At 46.5% G+C, this 19,399-nt stretch overlaps 1 protein-coding gene across 1 annotated transcript in view; it reads left to right on the top strand.

Annotated features, from left to right (window-relative positions):
* Nucleotides 1-882: 882 nt before the first annotated feature.
* Nucleotides 883-19,399, top strand: part of FNIP2 (folliculin interacting protein 2) — a 156,418-nt gene continuing 137,901 nt past the window's right edge. Inside the window, exon 1 of the mRNA XM_030191601.1 lies at nucleotides 883-1,062. Coding sequence (XP_030047461.1) covers nucleotides 965-1,062 — 98 coding nt within the window. The 5' untranslated portion in view covers nucleotides 883-964. The remainder of the gene's footprint in view (nucleotides 1,063-19,399) is intronic.

Raw genomic sequence — 19,399 nt, 5'->3', positions numbered from 1 at the left:
CCTGTATATAATATGTAAACCGCACTGAACCTGCTATGAGTGGGAAAGCGCGGGGTACAAATGTAACAAAAAAAAACATAGAAAAAAATCAGTGTAGATGATAGATCAGATATGCATGAAGTGCTGTTCATGTGTTTGCTGGGAATTGATTGTTTTTTTGTTGGGGGGGGGGGGGGGGGGGAAGACGGTAGATGACAAAAAAAGAAAAGAGCCCCTTCTTTCCTGCCCGGCACACCTACAGACTGTCTTGCTCCCTGTGCCACTTCAAAATTGCTGCTAACAGTTCAAGCGGCAGCTTCGCGAGACTTCCATTGAAGTTTTGCATAGGGGGCGGGGTAGGGGCGGGGAAGAGGTGTGTCAGGGGGCGGGGTATGTGTCCTCTTTTTTCTTAGGGCAAATATGGTAACCCTATCTAACAGCGACCAATCAGGTCACAATTACCTAGAAGAAACCCAGTGCAGTTAGTCCAATATAATAAGAAGACAAATATTATTAAGCCTCTGAATTCCAAAATAAAAAAAGGCTGTGTAAGGTATATTAGTCTGAGGTTCTGTTCCTTCAGTCTTAGCCTTATCGCTTCACGCCAAGACTACCCATTCGGATCGGAACCTCACACACAATTGGATGCAATCACTCTCCTCCACAGTCCACTGAGTTCCGCCCCCCCCCCCCCGGCACCACGTGGCGGAGGGGCGTGGACCGAGCGCCCTCTCTGTTACGTAGAGGGGGAACGTTCGTGCTCGATGCAGTGGCGGCGAAGTGCAGTTTGAGCGTTCCCGAGCAAAGGGAATTCCAGGCCCCAGCTGGGGCGTGAGGCGTCCCCGGCCCCGCCCCCTTCCCTGAGAATTGAGTCACTGGCGCGGCTCCCTCATGGGGTTGAGCCGTGTGTACGGCGAGTCTGGGGGGGGCTAGGAGCCGTGTTCTCCCCCCGCCGTGACGAGTCCCTTCCTCCACCACTAACAGCATGGCACCTACTCTCTTGCAGAAGCTTTTCCACCGGAGGGGCAGCCCGGTGCCCCCCTGCAGCTGTGGCGGCGCCCCTCAGTCTGGGGCTTCTTTTAGGTGAGGAGTGCAAACTGGCTGGTCGTCGGTGCATAATAGGAGAAAGGCAGGGGTAGGCTGTGCAGTGTGCGTGAGGTGGGGAGGGGGGCTGGTGCCTTGGCAGAAGCTGGGGAGAGCAGGGGAGCCCTGAGCAAAGGGATAAGGGTAGGGAATGGGGATGTGCTTGTAGCCAGTGAGGTGTTGCAGGTCCCTTGTTTTAGGGGTTCTGTCTAGCTGCGCTCCCTTTTGCCCTCCTGCTGGCAGACCTCTTCTTTCATTGCTTTTATAATATAAGGTAGCTTAACAAGAAGCGGGGTTGATAATTTAAATTTATTTTATCAGATCTCTGGCAGTAATTGAAGCTGAGGCTAGCATTAGAGGAGTAGGCGTAGGTTCGCGACATTTTGGGGTACATGAATTGTTTTACTGTTCTGCCTAAAAATATTTGGTTGGGGATTCTCTGGCAGGTTTTATTTCACATCACAGTTTAAAAGATGTTTCATTAGTGTGTTTGTATAAGTGCTTGTGTTATTGCTGGCTCCTGCGTGAGCTGTTGCAGGTAGTTTTGGGCATACGGTGATATTGTATGTTAAGTTTTTGCATTTTAATAAAAAGTTAAAATTTCATAAAATAGCCTTTGAGAGTTAGGCTGGTATTTCGGTAGTACGAATGAGCTGATGGTGCACAAGCTTCATTTTTTCGCTGAAGGAATGGATCCTCAGAAGCTTAGCTGAAATTGGGTGGCGGAGCAGGTGGGGGGAAGAGGGGTTGGTGGTTGAGAGCAGTGTTGCCAGGTGGAAAATTTTTTTCCCACCCAATCCAGCACAAAAACCGCCCAAAACCCGCCCAAACTCAAACCCCGCCCCTGACACCCCCACCCCCGCGTCATCACCCCCGCCATCAACCCGCCCCCGCCATCATCGGCCCCGCCTCCCCGTCATCGACCCCGCCTCCTATGTCACTAACCCCGCCCAAAAACGTCACTAACCCCGCCCCCCGCGGCCGAAAAAGCCGCACAAAAAACCGCCCTGAAGCCCAAAAAACCGCAACCCACCGCGGGCAAAAATTTCCCGTGGCGGGTCGCGGAAAACCGCCCAATTGGGCGGTAAAACCGCCCACCTGGCAACACTGGTTGGGAGGATAGGGGAGGGCAGACTTATACGGTCTGTGCCAGAGCCGGTGATGGGGGGCGGGGAAATACTGCTGGGCAGACTTATACAGTCTGTGCCCTGAAAAAGACAGGTACAAATACAAGGTAAGGTATACACATATGAGTTTATCTTGGGCAGACTAGATGGATCATGCAGGTCTTTTTCTGCCGTCATCTACTATGTTACTATGTAATAGCCTTTGAGAGTTAGGCTGGTATTTCGGTAGTACGAATGAGCTGATGGTGCACAAGCTTCATTTTTTCTCTCTGTGTTTGGATTATTTCTAGGTAGCAATACCTGTTTACTGCATAATTTACCAGTAATTTAGAAGTAGAGATGTATATGAGCTTCTTAAACGCTTAATTTGTGACAGCCAGGTTCTCCGTTACTATTTGTTTTGAGCTGTGAAATCAGACTTACGCTCAGAATCTAATGTGGGCCCTTGAGGCCATTAGCGCCCGACTAGCACCCACCAGGGGCATAGCTACGGGTGGGGTTGGGCTCATCCAGTCGGAGTCAGGCCTATCCAGTTGCAGTGTACCCTTGACAGTGCCTACATGTGGGGAGAAGGTGGGGCTCCCACAGCCCTGCATCTCCCTCCTTTCCCTTGTTGGTCTGCTCTGGCTTCAGTGGGTCCCCGGCAGTGATTCTCACATGCTGCCTGCCACTAACCCTGAAGCCTCCCCCTGCTATGTCCCACCCAGACAAGCAGGAAGATGGCCAGAACCCCCTTCTACCAAGCTCTGCAGTTAGCGAAAACATCCTTGAGCCACCAAGGACTAAGCACATGTAGGGTGCTGGCATCAGTGATTTAGTGATGTTGCTGCTTCTTGCCAAGCTTGGTAGAAGGGAATTCTGGCCACCTTCAGAGAAGGTCTTCAGCTGACAGAGTTTGAGGATCCTCATTAGCTAATGTATTTATATTTTGAGGTTCCCAGCGCAATGAGCATGCAAACACATGTTAATGAGCTGATTCACTATTCCTCAGCAATGCTCAGAGGCCAGTGTGCCAAACAAGGGTGCTCCTGCCGCTGAAAACCCTATGCCAGCTCAGAACTGGTGTTAGGATTGTGCCCAGCGTGAGGAATAGGGAAGGCAGTGTCCTTCAGGAGTGGAATCGTAAATGGTATTACCATAAAAAAAAAAAATTGCTAGCTATGCTTCCCTCCTCAGAGTCAAACATCTCCTGTCAGTTTTCACAGCTCTCAACCTGCACATCTGCCAGAGCAAATAAAAAAGGCGGAAGGAAATGTGTAAAAAAAAAAAAAAATCCAGTTGTTTGCAAGCAGTTGCAGGAGTGTCAACCTCTGCTGGGTTGGGGCTCAGGATTCAAAATCAGCAGTAGCTAGACCTTTGAGACTAGGGAAGCAGGGCTAAACCCTCTCCTCTCTTAGTTGCAGGCTTACCTTACCGGAGCTGGTACCTCTTCCTCCTTCCCCATCCCGGCAGTCTGGGCATTCACTCAAGAGCTGTGCTTAATGCACAACTCTTCACATGTGCCCAAGACACTATCCTCCCATCAAACTCCCTAATACTCAGCACCATGAGCATGCCTAAATTCGCATCTCAGCGTTCAGCATTAAGGAGTTCTTTCGCCACACTGATCCAGTGGTATTTTTCCAGCGCTGTTTGGAACAGTGCCAGAGTTTTGAGCATCTGCCCATGAACATTTCTTCACCTTCAGCCTTTCTGTAATTGGAAGAGATAGAGAAGTAGGTAGCTTCCACAGAACGATTTCCTGCTGAACTTGGGGATTGAGTCTCATGTCTTGGCGTTGATTTTAATGCAAGTGTTTTGCTCTGATGCATTAAGTAAATTATATGTATTCTATTATATGCACAACACATGACCTATCAAACTTCCAGAAATTACTAAAAACTAAGTTGTTCAAAAAGGCATACCCTAATGATCCAACTTAAATAACTTATTTTCTAGCGGTGGGGTGGGGTGGGGTGCTGCCCAATTACTACCGGAGCCCTCACTGCCTCCTAAATAGGAGGTGGTATGGGTTAAATGGCTGTGTGGCAATTTTTTTTTATTTCTGCATGGCTTTTTACTGCCTCCTTAAGAAAAAGCCACGCCTGGGCACTGGCAGTCCCATGCTCCAACGCCACCTTTTACCCTTTTTTGGTAAAAGGTCCCTTTGTTAATGATAGGAGAAGAGTTCAGTGTCTTTGGGATAGTTAGGAGATTCTGGCCTATGTAGGCCTGTACATTTTATAGTAGAGGCTTTATTATTTCTGTGTACCTTGGGTCCTGTGTATTTAAAACAAGCAGCCTGTTGTGCCTAACCCCTTCCTCCATATCACTAGAAACCTAATTTTGTACAGGGGATAATGGCTGTAATAAGAAAGGCTAAACAGGGCTTTTCAGCTTGGTAACAAGACAGCCAGTGGAAGAGTCTATAAAATCGTAAGTGGGGAGGAAGAGGTAAACAGTTTATCTCCATCAAACATATAAATGGCAAGAGGCGTACTCACTCGCAAATGCGCAGTAGAGACCCTCTCTGTCCCGCCCCCGCGTCAATACGTGATGATGGGGGCGTGACAGGGAACCTGCGCACCTGCGAGTGAGGGAACCGCCGTCGCCACCGCTCCCCCCACCCACCCGGAGTCGCCGCCGCCACCCACCCTCCACCCGGCCCGGGTACCTGGCTTCACTATTCAAACCGCCGGAACGCAGCACACAGCTCATCTGAGCTGCCGTCGGCCTTCCTTACCTGCCTGTGTCCCGCCCTCACCGACGTTACGTCACACGAGGGCGGAACACACGCAGAGAAGAAGGAAGGCCGACGGCAGCTCAGATGAGCTGTGTGCTGCGTTCCGGTGGTTTGAATAGTGAAGCCACGTGCCCGGGTGCAGGGGTGGCGGCGGGGCAACTCCGGGGGGGGGGGGGGGGGTGTGGCGGCGGCAACCTATCCGGGGGGGGGGGGCCTTTCAACCCCCCCTTCCTTTACTAGCCCGTTTTTACGGACTCAACTGCTAGTAAACAGTATAAAGAAAAGGGAACATCCTATTTATTTACCTGCCTCCAAAGAGGCAAGTGAAGCAGTGTACATTAGCAAACCAAGCAAAAACATCCAACAAAATGAAATTAACCCCCCCTCCCCCCCCCCCAAAAAAGAAAACCATATAAAGCTAATGGATAGCACTTTTAAAACAGGATAATTTTTTTTCATTCCGTGTGGAATTTATTGCTGGACAGTATGATGAAAGCTTTAACACAACTGGGTTTTAAAACAATTTAGATAAGATACCGGATGAAATGTCCTTAAAACATTATTGGTCATTAAGGCTTGGGAAAGCCACTACTTATCTATAGTTGTAAGCAATGAGGAATGGAATTACTCCTTGGGATCTTACAGGGTATGTGAACCTAGGTTGGTCACTATCGGACAGGATGCTGGGCTTGATGTGCCACAATGGGGTCGGACCAAGGGCCCATCTTAGTTTCTTAGTTTTTATATTTTATAGAATTTTAATGTGGAATATTCCTACCGTTTCTGGACCAGCGTAGGAAATAATTCAGAGAGGATGTAATGCACTGATTTTCAGGATCATACTGATTCTCCCTTTACACGTGAGGAAAAATTGTTTTTGTGATCTCAAAAGCTTGTGCACTGTGTCTTTTTCGGAGTTTATGTTGGCTTATTGAAAGGCACCACAAACATTAGTATAATAGATATGTTATTTGAATGTTCTAATGTGTGCTTATTAGAAATTTCATTATTATGCTGATATTGTATTATATTTCTGTTATCTGAATTTCGGTGCTGTTAAATGTGTATATTCTCGATCCTATTTCATGGTAGTCCTATTAGCCTTCAAGCTTCTGTTTTCAAGTTTACCTCATTTATTGTATTTATGTTTATACTTGGTGGTCATTTTACTTTTATGCAGTTAACAAAATTGTAAGTTTTTTAACATTAAGGTTGTAAACAGATAAATCCATTGTTATGATTGGGGTCAGAACCCCTCTCAAACTTACCTCTTTCCTGGGGGTCAGCTTCTTAGCTGGCTTCTGTTTCTTTTGTCTGTCCTTTCTGAGCTGGCTCTGTCTCTCTGTGCTGGCAGCTTCCAGCAGCATGGGGCTAATTGTTTCACTTTACTACAGCTGTGTGTGTGGACGGAGTTAGCTCTAACTCTCTTTGCGTGTACTGGCTTCAAGTGCTTCACGGTGTTGCATTGGTGTGGATTGGGCCTCTATGGGTTTCAGTGTGCTCTCTGGGTCAGTGTGCTGTTGCCTGGGTCTAGGGAGTGTGACATCATCAGGGAGGGCCTTGATAAGGAAGTGGTGTTGTTTCCTTCAGAGCCTTTGCAACGGTTGCGTTTGCTTCTGGCTACTTGCTTTAGGTCCAGGTTAGTTTAGTGCAGTCAGTGTGCACTTGTGACTTGTGTGTTTGACTTCCCTGTTTTTCCCTTTGGCTCCTCTGCTTTCCCTTTTGCTACGGTGTGTAGCAGTGCTGGAGTTTGGTGCTGGGAGCACCCTTGTTAGTAAGTGTTTAGGAAGCACCTTTTGTTGTTTGGGTATTTGGCTTTCCTGCTTGTTTCCTTGTGCTTTCCCCGCTTTTCCTCGTGACCTGTGTTTAGCTGCTGTAGCTGGGTGCTTAGGAAGCAGCGGGGTGAGAACCCATGTTTAGCTGCTGCAGCTTGGTGCTTAGGAAGCACCAGTGTTAGGTCTGGCGTTTGTCTTCCCTTCCTTTTCCCTTGTGGCTTCCCTGCACTTCTGTTAGTGTAGGGCGTAGGGGCACCCCTGTTAGTTTCTGTTAAGAGCACTGCTGTTAGTGGAGGGCTTAGGAGCTCTTTGGTTGGTGCCGGGCTTAGGAACACTTTTGGTCAGTTTACAGCCTGTTCTAGTCCTGGTCCCTGTGTCGTCCAGTAAGTCCTGCCGGCTACTCAAACCCAGGAGCTCAACTCCTGGGGGGCTTAGTAGCTAAGTGCAGGTGAAGCTGTGTGGACCAGTCTGGTGTGCTCCAGTCCTGTGTCCTGTCCGGGGGATTCCAGTCCAGTGTTCCAGTCCTGTGTCCTCCAGTCCGGGGGAATTCCAGTCCGTGTGTTCCGGCTCGCTGGGCGGTGCCTGCAGTCCCTGCCGGTGTCGGTGTGCTTGCCCAGCGTTGGTTGGTGGGTTTTGCCTGCTGCTGTTGCTCCTCGTCAGCAGCCCAAGGGCTCACGTTTGCTCCAGAGCCCGGCCCCGCGGGCTCTGAACCTGAGAACCTGACATCCATTTAAAAAAATCCAGTTTTCTACACAATCAGTAGTTGCTAGGATTTGGCATTGCATGTTAAAACAAGTGGAACTATACAGGGGCAGGTAGCCTGAGTTAAAAACAGAGAAACACAGACAATGATATTGTCTTAAGTCCATGTGGCCCTTGAAGTCTGCCTATCTATATCCTCCACTATCCCTTCCTCTCCCTTAGAGATCCTTTGTGGTTATCATATGCTTTCTTAAATTCGGATACAGTCTTTGTCTCCACTACCTCCATTGGGAGGCCATTATATGCATCCACCGCCACTCCGTTCTTTTCTCCCAACATGGTTAGCTCTCCCCTCCCCCATTACCCCCTAATTTCTCCTTATTTTCTTGTGGGAGCCACTGGGTCTCCCTGGATCAGAAGAGAGTCCTAGTTGCTCTGGTTCCATAATTCAAACTGATGCTCCCTTTTGCCTTTTTATAGGGCAAGCTAGCTTGCCACTGTTCTCAGAAAAAGTAACTGCACCTACTGGAATGTCGTTAACTTTCCAAGACTTATTGTAGAGCACAAAGTATCACATTCTGCATTAAACTTTATTAACATTAATGAACTACTTTGGGCCAAAGCTTTCAGAGTTATAATAACACGGTGGTCAGTATTCAACTGGCAGCATTCAGCTGACCAGAGGCTGTGTTATACCCAGAAATTCAATGACTTGCCATGTCCGGGCTTCAGCATTGAATTGCTGGCTACACCATGGCTGGTTAAGTGCAATATTCAGCTCTTAACCAGTTATGGGGCACCACATAAAGTTAGGACTGAGTTTTATTTCTGAGAGTCCTGCATTCCTGCATGGAAACTGTGTGGTTGCGGCAGTGCAGCTGGGGGCGTTTCTGACAGCCCTGGATCTCAAGGAGGCTTACTTACATATCCCTGTTTGGCCCTCACATCAGCGGTTTCTGCGTTTTGCCATTGTGGGACTCCCATTTTCAGTTTCAGGCATTACCTTTTGGCCTAGCTACTGCTTTCTTCACCTTCTTCAAGGTCATGGTGATGGTGGCAGTGTTCTTGCAGAGGAAAGTCATCCGAGTACACATCCCTATCTCGATGACTGGCTGATCCACACCAAGTCTCTGCAAGAGTGCTGCAGGGCCACCATCCGAATTCTTGCTCTTTTGCAGTCTTTGGGCTGGGTGGTCAGTCTATCCAAGAGTCACCTGGTTCCGTCTCAGACGTTGGACTACCTGGGTGTCAGATTCAACACAGCTCAGGGTCAAGTCTTATTGCCAGAGGGTAGGAGAGTCAAGCTGGAGATGCAGATAAGCAACCTGTTGCAGTTATTGAGTCCCCGAGCCAGGGACTATATTCAGGTGTTGGGCTTGATGGCGGCCACTCTAGAGGTAGTACCGTGGGCGAGATCTCACATGCGCCCACTGCAGTATTCTCTGCTGAACGGCTGGTCGCCAGTTTCCCAGCAGTGTCAGTGGCACCTTCCACGATTGCCCCAGGCTTGGCTGAGCAAGAGCTGCTGGGTTTGCAAAGCCACTTTGCTGAAGGGGATGTCGTTGGTGCTCTGTAGTGGATCATAGTAGTGACAGATGCCAGCCTGTCGGGTTGGGGAGCTCATTGTCTTCAGCTTCAGGCGTTGGATGCCTCTGGAAGTGATGCCGAACAATCGGCTAGAGCTGCATGTGGTAGTGAATGCCTTGCAAGTCTTTCAGGAATCGGAGGGTAAGGCGGTTCACATCCTGTTGGACAACACGATGGTGGTGGCTTACATCAATTAGCAGGGTGGTACTTGCAGTGTGACCCAGGCCGTTGAAGTGTCACCTCATGGAGCGGGCTGAAGCTCATGCTGTGTGTCTTGGTGGCTCACATGTAGGGCAGTGCTACATGCAGGCGGAGTTTCTCAGCCGTCATCTGCTTGACTCGGTGGAATGGGAGCTGTCTGCAGAGGTGTTCCTCCAGATTTGTCAGAGGTGGGAGACTCCAAAGATAGATCTAATGGCCTCCCAGACGAATGCCAAGGTGCCCACCTTCTTCAGAAGAAGAAAGGAGTTTGGGTCCTGCAGTCCTGGCCAGAGGTGGCGCTTCTCTAGTTTTTCCCTCCGTGGCCACTCATTGGCTGAGTGCTCCACAAGATTGAGCCTAACCGAGGACGGGTCATTCTGGTTGCTCCGGACTGGTCTTGGCGGACTTGATTCATCTCCTGCTGAAGATGTGTCAGGGTCCGGTCTAGATGGAGGATCCCTCCCACTTTAGTCTTACAGCCTGGCTCTTGAGAGGTCACGTTTGAGGAAGAAGAGCTATTCTAAGGAGGTGATAGAACTTGCTGCAAGCGTGAAAGTGGTCTACTTCGGCAGATGCTCGAGGTGTGGCAGAACTTTGAGGCGTGGTGTGCAGTCCACCTTTGGTCACCGATGCAGGTGTCGATTTCTCAGCTGTTGGCCTTCTTGCAGGATGGTTTGCAGAAGGGCCTGGCTTTTAATTTGCTTCGAGTTCAGGTGGCAACCCAGGACTGTTTCAGGGGATGCATGTCGGGCTCTTCCTTGGCTTCTCATCTGGATGTGGTGTGTTTGTTGTGGGTTATACTTCACCTTTGTCCCCCGCTTTGTCATCTGTGGTCGCCCTGGAACCTCAGTTTGGTTCTTTGGGCTTTGATATTGGCAGAGGAACTTTCTCCAACTTCAGAGACTTATCTGCCTCAACGCAGAGCCAACCCTCTAGTCGACGCTCTCTTCCATGTACTTCCCATGAATAGTACTTTTAAGAGTCAGACCTGGACCTCTCCTGGGAGATGGATTTTTTTTATTTTATTTTTTTTTTGTTACATTTGTACCCCGCGCTTTCCCACTCATGGCAGGCTCAATGCAGCGGTCAATGGAGGGTTAAGTGACTTGCCCAGAGTCACAAGGAGCTGCCTGTGCCAGGAATCGAACTCAGTGCCTCAGTTCCCCAGGACCAAAGTCCACCACCCTAACCACTAGGCCACTCCTCCACTCCAGGATCCACGTGACCTTTTCAGCTGAGGCGTTCTATGGCATTCCATCTGATCCTTCTCCACCACCTGAGAGAGAGAGGTTTCCCCAAGAAAGTATATCATTTCCTGGCTTTGCCTGTGAATTGGTTCAACCCATACCTTTCAAATTAGAAACAGAGGAAGAACCTCGTTCAGAACTCTTTGAGGTTCTAGATATGACTCCTAGAGAAGGCATCACTGTTCTACTTCATACAATTATGAAAATTATTTAAAAAACTAGGAGACTCCATTGACAGTTCAGATAGCCCCAAAGAAAACTGATACGATGTATAGGTTACAGAAATTCACTGGGTTTGAGAAAACTGTTACCTCATTATTCCCTAGTTGTGGAATCTGCTTTAAAACATACACGCAGTGGAAGATCTGCTTCTGCTGCTCCAGGAAGAGAAGCTAGAACATTGGACTCTTTTGTCAGAAAAACTTTTCAAGCTTCAATGCTGACCAATATCATATTGGATTATCAACTCTATTCCACAGTTTACTTAAAATTTCTAATATGGTGTTCTCTATCTTTTGCAAAATTTCTTCTTCCTGAGAAAGCTGAGGAATTCCATAAGTTGCACAGAAAACTTCTCAATTTGTTGTAAATATCTGGCAAGACAGGCCTTTGATGTCTCTTTACGTGTTTCCACCATAGCAGTAGCAATTCAGTGTCTCATCTGGCTCAGGGTCTCCGACCTTGAATCTGCTGTCCAGGAGCATCTAACAGATGTCTCTCGTCTCGGAGAAAACTTCTTTGGTGACGCAGTCAAGGAAGTGACTGACCTAATTAAAAAATATCATATAGATAATATAAAAACTATATCAAGGCTACAGACATCTGCTCCTTCTAGAAGACTTCCAGGAGGATATCTGTGCTCAAATATAAGTCTAAGCGATGTTACACTCCTGCTCCTCCACCTCAAAGGACTACACATCCGCGCTCACATCCAAGGCAACAGTAGGGTCAAAAATCCCAGACACTCTCACACAGTCTAAACAGCCCAATTTTTGATTCCTTTCTAGAGAACATTGCCACCACATAGTTGTCCATGCCAGCGACCTACCGGCCGGAGGGAGGCTCATTCTATTCAACAGAGGTGGCCTCTTATAACCTTCATATGTTGGGTGCTATATAACGTCTGGCACCATTACACTCTGCATTGGAAAAGAAGACTTCCTGCCCATCCACCAAGAGAGTCTCGTTTCAACTCCCACCAAATGAAACTACTTCAAGAGGAACTCTAGGCCCGCCTCCTGCAGGGGTCAAGGGTTCTATTCTAGATATTTTCTCATACCAAAAAAGACAGGGGGAGTGTGCCAGTTCTCAATGTGCAAGACTTAAACAAGTTTGTACTCAAACGTTTTGCATGGTTTCCTTGGGATCACTACTTCCCATGATAGAACTTAATGATTGTTTTTGCTCTTTAGATATCAAGGAGTCATACACACACATACCTGCTCTTCCTACATAAGAAAGTTCTTCCACTGTGGCACTCTGCATTATCAATAGGTCTTACCATTTGGCTTGGCTTCGGCTCCTCGAGTCCTCACAAAGTGTCTGATAGTGGTAACGGCAACACTTCACACATGGGGCATTCACGGCTTCCCCTGTTTGGATGACTGGCTAATCAAGGCAGACTCCATGGAGTCAGCATACACCTCCATTCTGTTTGCCATCAGGCTTCCAGAACGTCTGGGGTTTGTGATCCGTTATCCCAAATCACATTTTCAATTGGTTCACTCCTTGATACTAGTCAAGGTTGAGCCTTTCTTCCTCAACCAAGTTCCAGAGTTTATTATTTGAGTGAAAAAATATTTCCTCCTATTTTGTTTTGAAAGTATTTCCATGTAACTTTCTCGAGTGTCCCCTAGTCTTTGTACTTTTGGAACGAGTAAAAAATCGATTTACTTCTACTTGTTCTACACCACTCAAGATTTTGTAGACCTCAGTCATATCTCTCCTCATCCGTCTCTTTTCCAATTGAAGAGCCCTAACCTCTTTAGCCTTTCCTCATACGAGAGAAGTTTTATCATTTTGGTCGCTCTTATTTGAACCGTTTCTAATTCCGCTATATTTTTTTGAGATACAGCGACTAGAACTGAATGCAGTACTCAAGGTGCAGACGCACCATGGAGTGATACAAAGGCATTATATTATTTTCAATCTTATTCACCATCCCTTTCCTAATAATTCCTAGCATCCTGTTTGCTTTTTTTGGCCACCACCGCACACTGAGCAGAAGATTTCAGCGTATTATTGTCATGCTGCTGCAGATGATCCAGAGTAGTGAGCCCTTGGGCTGCTGCCAGAGACTGGCAACAGCAGGGGAACCACCCAAACTGGAAGTGAGGCCAAACACCAACAGGCTGGTACCAGGTACAGGAGTCTCAAACAGGTTTGGCTGGACAGAACTCTGAAACAGACTTGGCCTGGCTGGACTGGAACCAAATGCTGGCACGGACTTGGCTTGGCTGGAACCAAAGGCTGGAGTGGATTTGACTTGGCTGGACTGGAACCAAATGCTGGCACGGACTTGGCTTGGCTGGAACAGGATTCAGGATTTTCAAACAAGGCAGACACAAGCAGGGTAGAGCAGAAGCTAAGGACACACAGGGTGATACAAGCAGGAAGGGAACTAAAGCTGAAGACAGGGCAGAGACACACAGTAAGGAACTGAAGCTAAAGACATGCAGGGCAGCTACAACCAGTAAGGAACTGAAGCTAAAGACATGCAGGGCAGCTACAACCAGTAAGGAACTGAAGCTAAAGACAAACAAGACAAGAACTAGCAGAGCTAGAACTGCAACAAGCACTCACAGACAAAAGCACATATGAAGACCTCTGTTGCAAAAGGCAAGTCTGACAATTCTCAGGAGCTTAATAAAGACAATTACAGATGAAGTCACAGGTGAGGCTTGGCAGCAGAAACACCCGGGCAAGTCTGGAGTGCTGGAACATCAGGACCAGAATGGAACCTGGAAGATGTCTGGGAAACAGGAAAAAACAGTCCACAGCAACCACAGGCCCGGTCACCCGGGGGCAAGGTGAGTGTAGGCATAGAATACAGTCACAATCATGACAATTATCTACGACACCCAGATCTTTTTCTTGAGCACTGATCCCCAAGGTGGACCCTAGCATCAGGTAACTATGATTCGGATTATTCTTTCCAATGTGCATCACCTTACATTTGTCCACATTAAATTTAATCTGCCATTTGGACGCCCAGTTTCCCAAGGTCATCTTGCAATATTTCACAGTCCGCACGTGTTTTAGCAACCTTGAATAGTTTTGTATCATCTGCAAATTTTGATCACCTTATTCATTCCGATTTCCATATCATTTATAAATATGTTAAATAGTACCCGTCCCAGTACAGATACCTGTGGCACTCCACTGTTCACTCTCCTCCATTGGTAGATATGACTATTTAACCCTACCCTCTGTTTTCTGTCCAATAGCCAATTCCTAATCCACACCAGAACCTTGCCTCCCATTCCATGACTTTAATTTTCTCAGGAATTTCTCATGAGGAACTTTATCAAAAGCTTTCTGAAAATCTAGATACACTACATCAACCAGCCACCTTTATCCACTTGTTTATTCACGCCTTCAAAGAAATGAAGCAAATTGGTGAGACAAGACTTCCCTGGCTGAACCCATGCTGACTCTGTCCCATTAAACCATGTATGTCTTACATGTTGTATAATTTTATTCTTTATAATAGTTTCCACTATTTTGCCTGACACCAACGTCAGGCTTACTGGTCTATAATTTCCCAGATAACCCCTAAAATTCTTTTTAAAAATTGGCGTCACACTGGCCACCCTACACTATTCAGGTACTATGGATGATGTTAATGACAGGTTATATATCACTAATAGCAGATCAGCAATTTCATGCTTGAGTTCTTTGAGTACCCTTGAATGTATGCCATCCGGTCCAGGTGATTTACTACTCTTTAATTTACATCTTCCAGGTTCACCGAGATTTCTTTCATTTCCTCCGCATCATCACCCTTGAAAACTATTTCCTATGTTAGGCAGATGATTACATATTCTTCTGTAAAGACACAAGCAAAGAATTCATTCAGCTTCTCCGCTATTGCTTTGTCCTCCCTTAGTGCCCCTTTTGCTCCTTCGTGATCTAACGGTCCCACGGATTCCCTCGCAGGCTTTCTGTTTCTATGTACCTGAGAAAGTTGTTACTGTGAGGTTTAACCTCTGCAGCAAGTTTCTCTTCCTATTCTCTTTTAGCCTTTTTTTTATTAATGCTTTGCATCTGACTTGCCAGTGCTTATGTTGCTTCTTATTTTCTTCATTTGGGTCCTTTTTTCCATTCTTTGAAGGACAATCTTTTAATGGGCTCTTTTACTTCACCTTTTAACCATTCTGGCTGACATTGTCTCTTCTTTCCACCTTTGCAAATACACGGAATGCATCTGGACTGGGCTTCTAAGATGGCATTTTTGAATAACGTCCACGCCTGATTTAGTGTCCTAACCTTTGCAGCCGATTCTTTTAGTTTCTTTTTAACCATTTTCCTCATTTTTATTATAGTCGCCCTTTCAAAAATTAAATTCAGCTACAGTAGATTTCTTTTGAGGTTCATCCCAGATAGTAGCTCAAACTTGATCTTGTTATGATCACTGTTTCCCAGGGGACCCAACACCGCCACTTCTCGTGCTATGCCCTGCACGGCACCAAGGACCAGATCCAAAATGTCTCCCCCTCTCATCTGTTCCTGGACCAACTGCTCCAAGAAGCAGTCGTTTATTACATCTAGAAATTTTATCTCCCTGGCACTCCTTGATGTAACATTTATCCAGTCAATATCGGAGTAATTGAAATCTCTCATTTTTATTGCATTGCCCAAGTTGCCAGCTTTCCTAATCTCTGTAAACATTTATTCATCCATCTGTTTGTTCTGAAGACTAAACTAGGCCCTACAGTGCCTGCTAGAGGCTATCTGTTAATGCTGTGTTAAAAGTTTTAAAACTAGGGGGAAAGAGTATGGAGATTAGTTGATAGAGTTTGCTTTTTTTTTGTTTTTTATAAAGTATCACATACCATGTTTGGACAAACAGTCCTGCAGAATCTTTTTACTACTTAAGTCAACTCCGCCCTCCAGCCTTTATCTCCACCAAGCTCAATATCAACTAAATTGCAAAATTCATTTATGTTGTGAACCTGGTGACTAGTGTCCCATATGTCCGCTAAAGGAGCGTATTGCGTTCAAGGCCTGCACCTTGGTTCACAAAATTGTTCACGGTGAAGCCCTGACCTACATGTCAGACCTCGTAGATTTGCCAACCAGGAACACACAAAGGTCAGCACGCACATTTTTGAACCTCCATTACCCTAGCTGCAAAGAACTTCAGTATAAATCAATCTATGCATCCAGTTTCTCATACATAGGTGTGCAACTATGGAACGCACTGCCTAATGTTATAAAAACAATGCATGACCTAACAATCTTTTGAAAACTACTGAAAACCAACCTGTTCAAAAAGGCATATCACAATGATTCACCCTAAATACCAGACAACGAAATATCAACAAAACTAAACAAAACCTAACTCCCTACACTGGACTACCCCACTTATTCGGACACTTGGAACGTACTATGCACCACCACCTGTTGTCCATACCGCAAACGAGCTTTCTATTTTTGACTTCTAACTACCCTTTACTTTACTGTATCATTTATGAACTTTAATGCAATACCACCTTGTAATTTATGCTATCAATGAATAACAATGCTATACCACTTTGTAATTCTTGATCCGGAAATGGTGACCACCATTACAGCATAATGTAATCACTCTTTCATCTATGAACATTTAGGCAATATCACTTTGTAATCTATCCTATAATGTACATGCTATACCAATCTGTATTTCTCAGATCCGGAAGTGGCGACTGTTACTCCGGCATTATATAAGCCACATTGAGCCTGCAAATAGATTTAATTCATTCTTACTATCCATTCTTTAATTTCCTTCTTTTCACTTCATCTACCTATGGCTTTTCATCTTTTCTTCACCCTTGATCTCCCCGTGCCCCTTCCTCATATTCTCCAGTCTTTCACTACTCCCCTTTTCCATCCAGCAGCTCTCCTCTTTCTCTCCCCATCCTTCCAGTATGTCCCCTCTTTCTTTCTGCATCCTTCCAGCTTCTCTTTCTCCCTACCTTTCCATCCAGCGTCTTTCCTCTTTCTCTCCCCATCCTTCCACCCATCTACCCTCTATCCTGATCCTTCCATCTGTCTCTCTCTCCCCCTTCTTCTATCCAGTGTCTCTCTCTCTCTACAGCCTCTAGTTCGATTATGAGAGGTTCGCTTTTGTCAAAGTGCCCTGTCAAGCCTCTGCCTGTGATATGGGATCTCAATGTCATTCTCATCCAGCTGATGAAAGCTCCTTTCAAGCCACTGAATTCCTGCCATCTGAAGTACTTGACCTTGAAGGTTATTCTCTTGGTAGCTGTTCTGCTCGTAGAGTTTGGTGAGCTTCAGGCCTTAGTAGTGAATGCACCTTACACTGTTTCATCACAACAGAGAAGTCCTCCGCACACCTGTCTAAGGTTATGTTAGAGTTCCTTCTGAACCAGTTGATTGTCTTGCCAACGTTCTTTCCCCAACCTTATGCCCATCCTGGCAACAGCACCTTGCACACCTTGGATTGCAAGCAAGCATTGGCCTATTACGTGGAGTGGACAAGACCCCACAGAGAGTCTGCCCAACTTTTTGTTGATGCCCCTCTACAAGTTGTTGGTGAGGCCCCACTTGGAGTATTGTGTTCAGTTTTGGAGGCCGTATCTTGCTAAAGATGTAAAAAGACTGGAAGCAGTGCAAAGAAAAGCTACGAAAATGGTATGAGGTTTGTGTTGCAAACCGTACGAGGAGAGACTTGCTGACCTGAACATGTATACCTTGGAGGAAAGGAGAAACAGGGGTGATATGATACAGACGTTCAAATATTTGAAAAGTATTAATCCACATTCAAACCTTTTCTGGAGACGGAAATGCGGTAGAACTAGAAGACATAAGTTGAGGTTGAATGGACAGACTCGGGACTAATGTCAGGAAGTATTTTTTCACGGAGAGGGTGGTGGATATGTGGAATGTCCTCCAGTCGGAGGTGGTGGAGATGAAAACAGTAATGGAATTCAAACATGCGTGGGATAAACACAAAGGAATCCTGTTTAGAAGGAATGGTTCCGTGGAATCTTAGCAGAGATTGGGTGGCGATGCTGGAAATTGGAAACAAAACGGGAGCTGGGCAAACCTACAGTCTACTACGCCCTGATAATGAGTGAATAGATAGGGATGGGCTGGAGTGTAAATTTTAAGGGGCTTCGACGTTAGCTTCAGAACTTAGTACAAGAACAGTACTGGGCAGACTTCTACGGTCTGTGCCCTGAGAAAGGCAAGGACAAATCAAATTCGGGTATACATATAAAGTATCACATACTATGTACCCTTTTCTGTTGTGTCCCTTCTCTCTCCACATCCTTCCAGTCTCTTCCCTTTCTCTCTGCATCCTTTCATCCATTCTTCCCTCTTTCTCTTCCTATCCTTCCATCCAGCGTCTTTCTCTCCCCATCCTTCCATCTGTTTTCCCTCTTTCTCTCCCGATCCTTCTATCCAGTGTCTCTTTCCCTCTCTCTCTCTCTATCCATCCCCTTCTTTCCATCCAGTGTCTCTACCCTTTTACATTCATCATCATTTCTCCCCTTTCTTCAGTCTCTTCTGTTTCTCTCCCTACCCTTCCTTCCAGCGTCTTCCCTCTTTCTGATCTCAGCCAGGATCCCTCCCTTTCTCCCCATCCTTATCACTAGCAGCTTCTTTCTTTCTCCAGCCCTTCTCCATCTCCCCTCCTTCTCTCCCCACTCTCTCTATTTTACCTCCTGCCTCCCGCTCCTCTTTCCACCAGATTTTCATTTCTTGGCCACTGCTGCTGCTTCTGTTGAGCAGCAGCGGCCGCTACAAAAACAAAAAGAGCTAACAAAACAAATTTTGAAAAAGCAAGCATTGCACCGCAGGCATTGGCTGTCGGCACTGCAGCCGCTCCTCTCACTGTCCCTGGAGGAGCGCAGCGTAGCAGGAAGTCGATCTCAACTTCCTGCTTCAGGGGCAGTGACGTGAGAGGAGCGACTGCAGAGCCGACAGATGATGCCTGAAGGCTGCCTGCGGTGCCGTGCTTGCTTAAAAAAATTTGTTAGCTCTTTTTTTTGTTTGTTTCTTTGTAGCGGCTGCTACTGCTCAACAGGGGAAGTAGAAGTGGCTGGAAATGGAAGAGGGAGCTAGCACCGTGTGTTTCAGCGGGAGACTTTCCCGCTTTGGCGGGAGTGCGGGAGATGACCCGCCAAAGCAGGAGTCTCCCGCTGAATGCGGGAGACTTGGCAGGTCTGGATCTGTCTATCCATAATCGGGAGACAGACCATAGAGGTTTGCCCTGCACTAGCCTTACTTCCCAACTACTGGATTTGCTGCCTACTTTCTATATAGGTGTTTGTACCATATGTTCTTAATTCCATTACCGTTTTGTCTCTACCTCCTTTCACAAGAGGACATTCCAGGCATCCACCACCCTCTCTGTGAAAAAAGTACTTCCTAACATTACTCCTAAGTCGACCCCCATGCAATCACAATTCATCTCCTCTGGTTCTACAATTTTTCCTGCTCTGGCAAATATTTATTTGCATATTAATAACCTTTGAAATATTTAAATGTCTGTAACAATGTCATGGAAAGGGTGGTGGATTCCTGGAATGCTGTTCTGTGGAAGTGGTGGTTATGATGGACATGGTGTCAAATTCAAAAAGACTTTAAATTTACACTGAGGGTCCCTATATGGGAAGAGGATGGAATATAAGTAGAGTATTTCCACTCAAAGTAAAACATAACTGAATTTACAAGGAAAAAGAGGGGAGAACCTGCATGGAGTGACAGGCTCCACCTGGGCCACCTTTATGGGCAGACTGGATGGAC

Source organism: Microcaecilia unicolor, chromosome 2 (genome assembly GCF_901765095.1).
Source record: "Microcaecilia unicolor chromosome 2, aMicUni1.1, whole genome shotgun sequence".
NCBI lineage: Eukaryota > Metazoa > Chordata > Amphibia > Gymnophiona > Siphonopidae > Microcaecilia > Microcaecilia unicolor.
The sequence above is the reverse complement of the archived record's forward strand: the minus strand, read 5'-3'. Positions and strand labels throughout refer to the sequence as shown.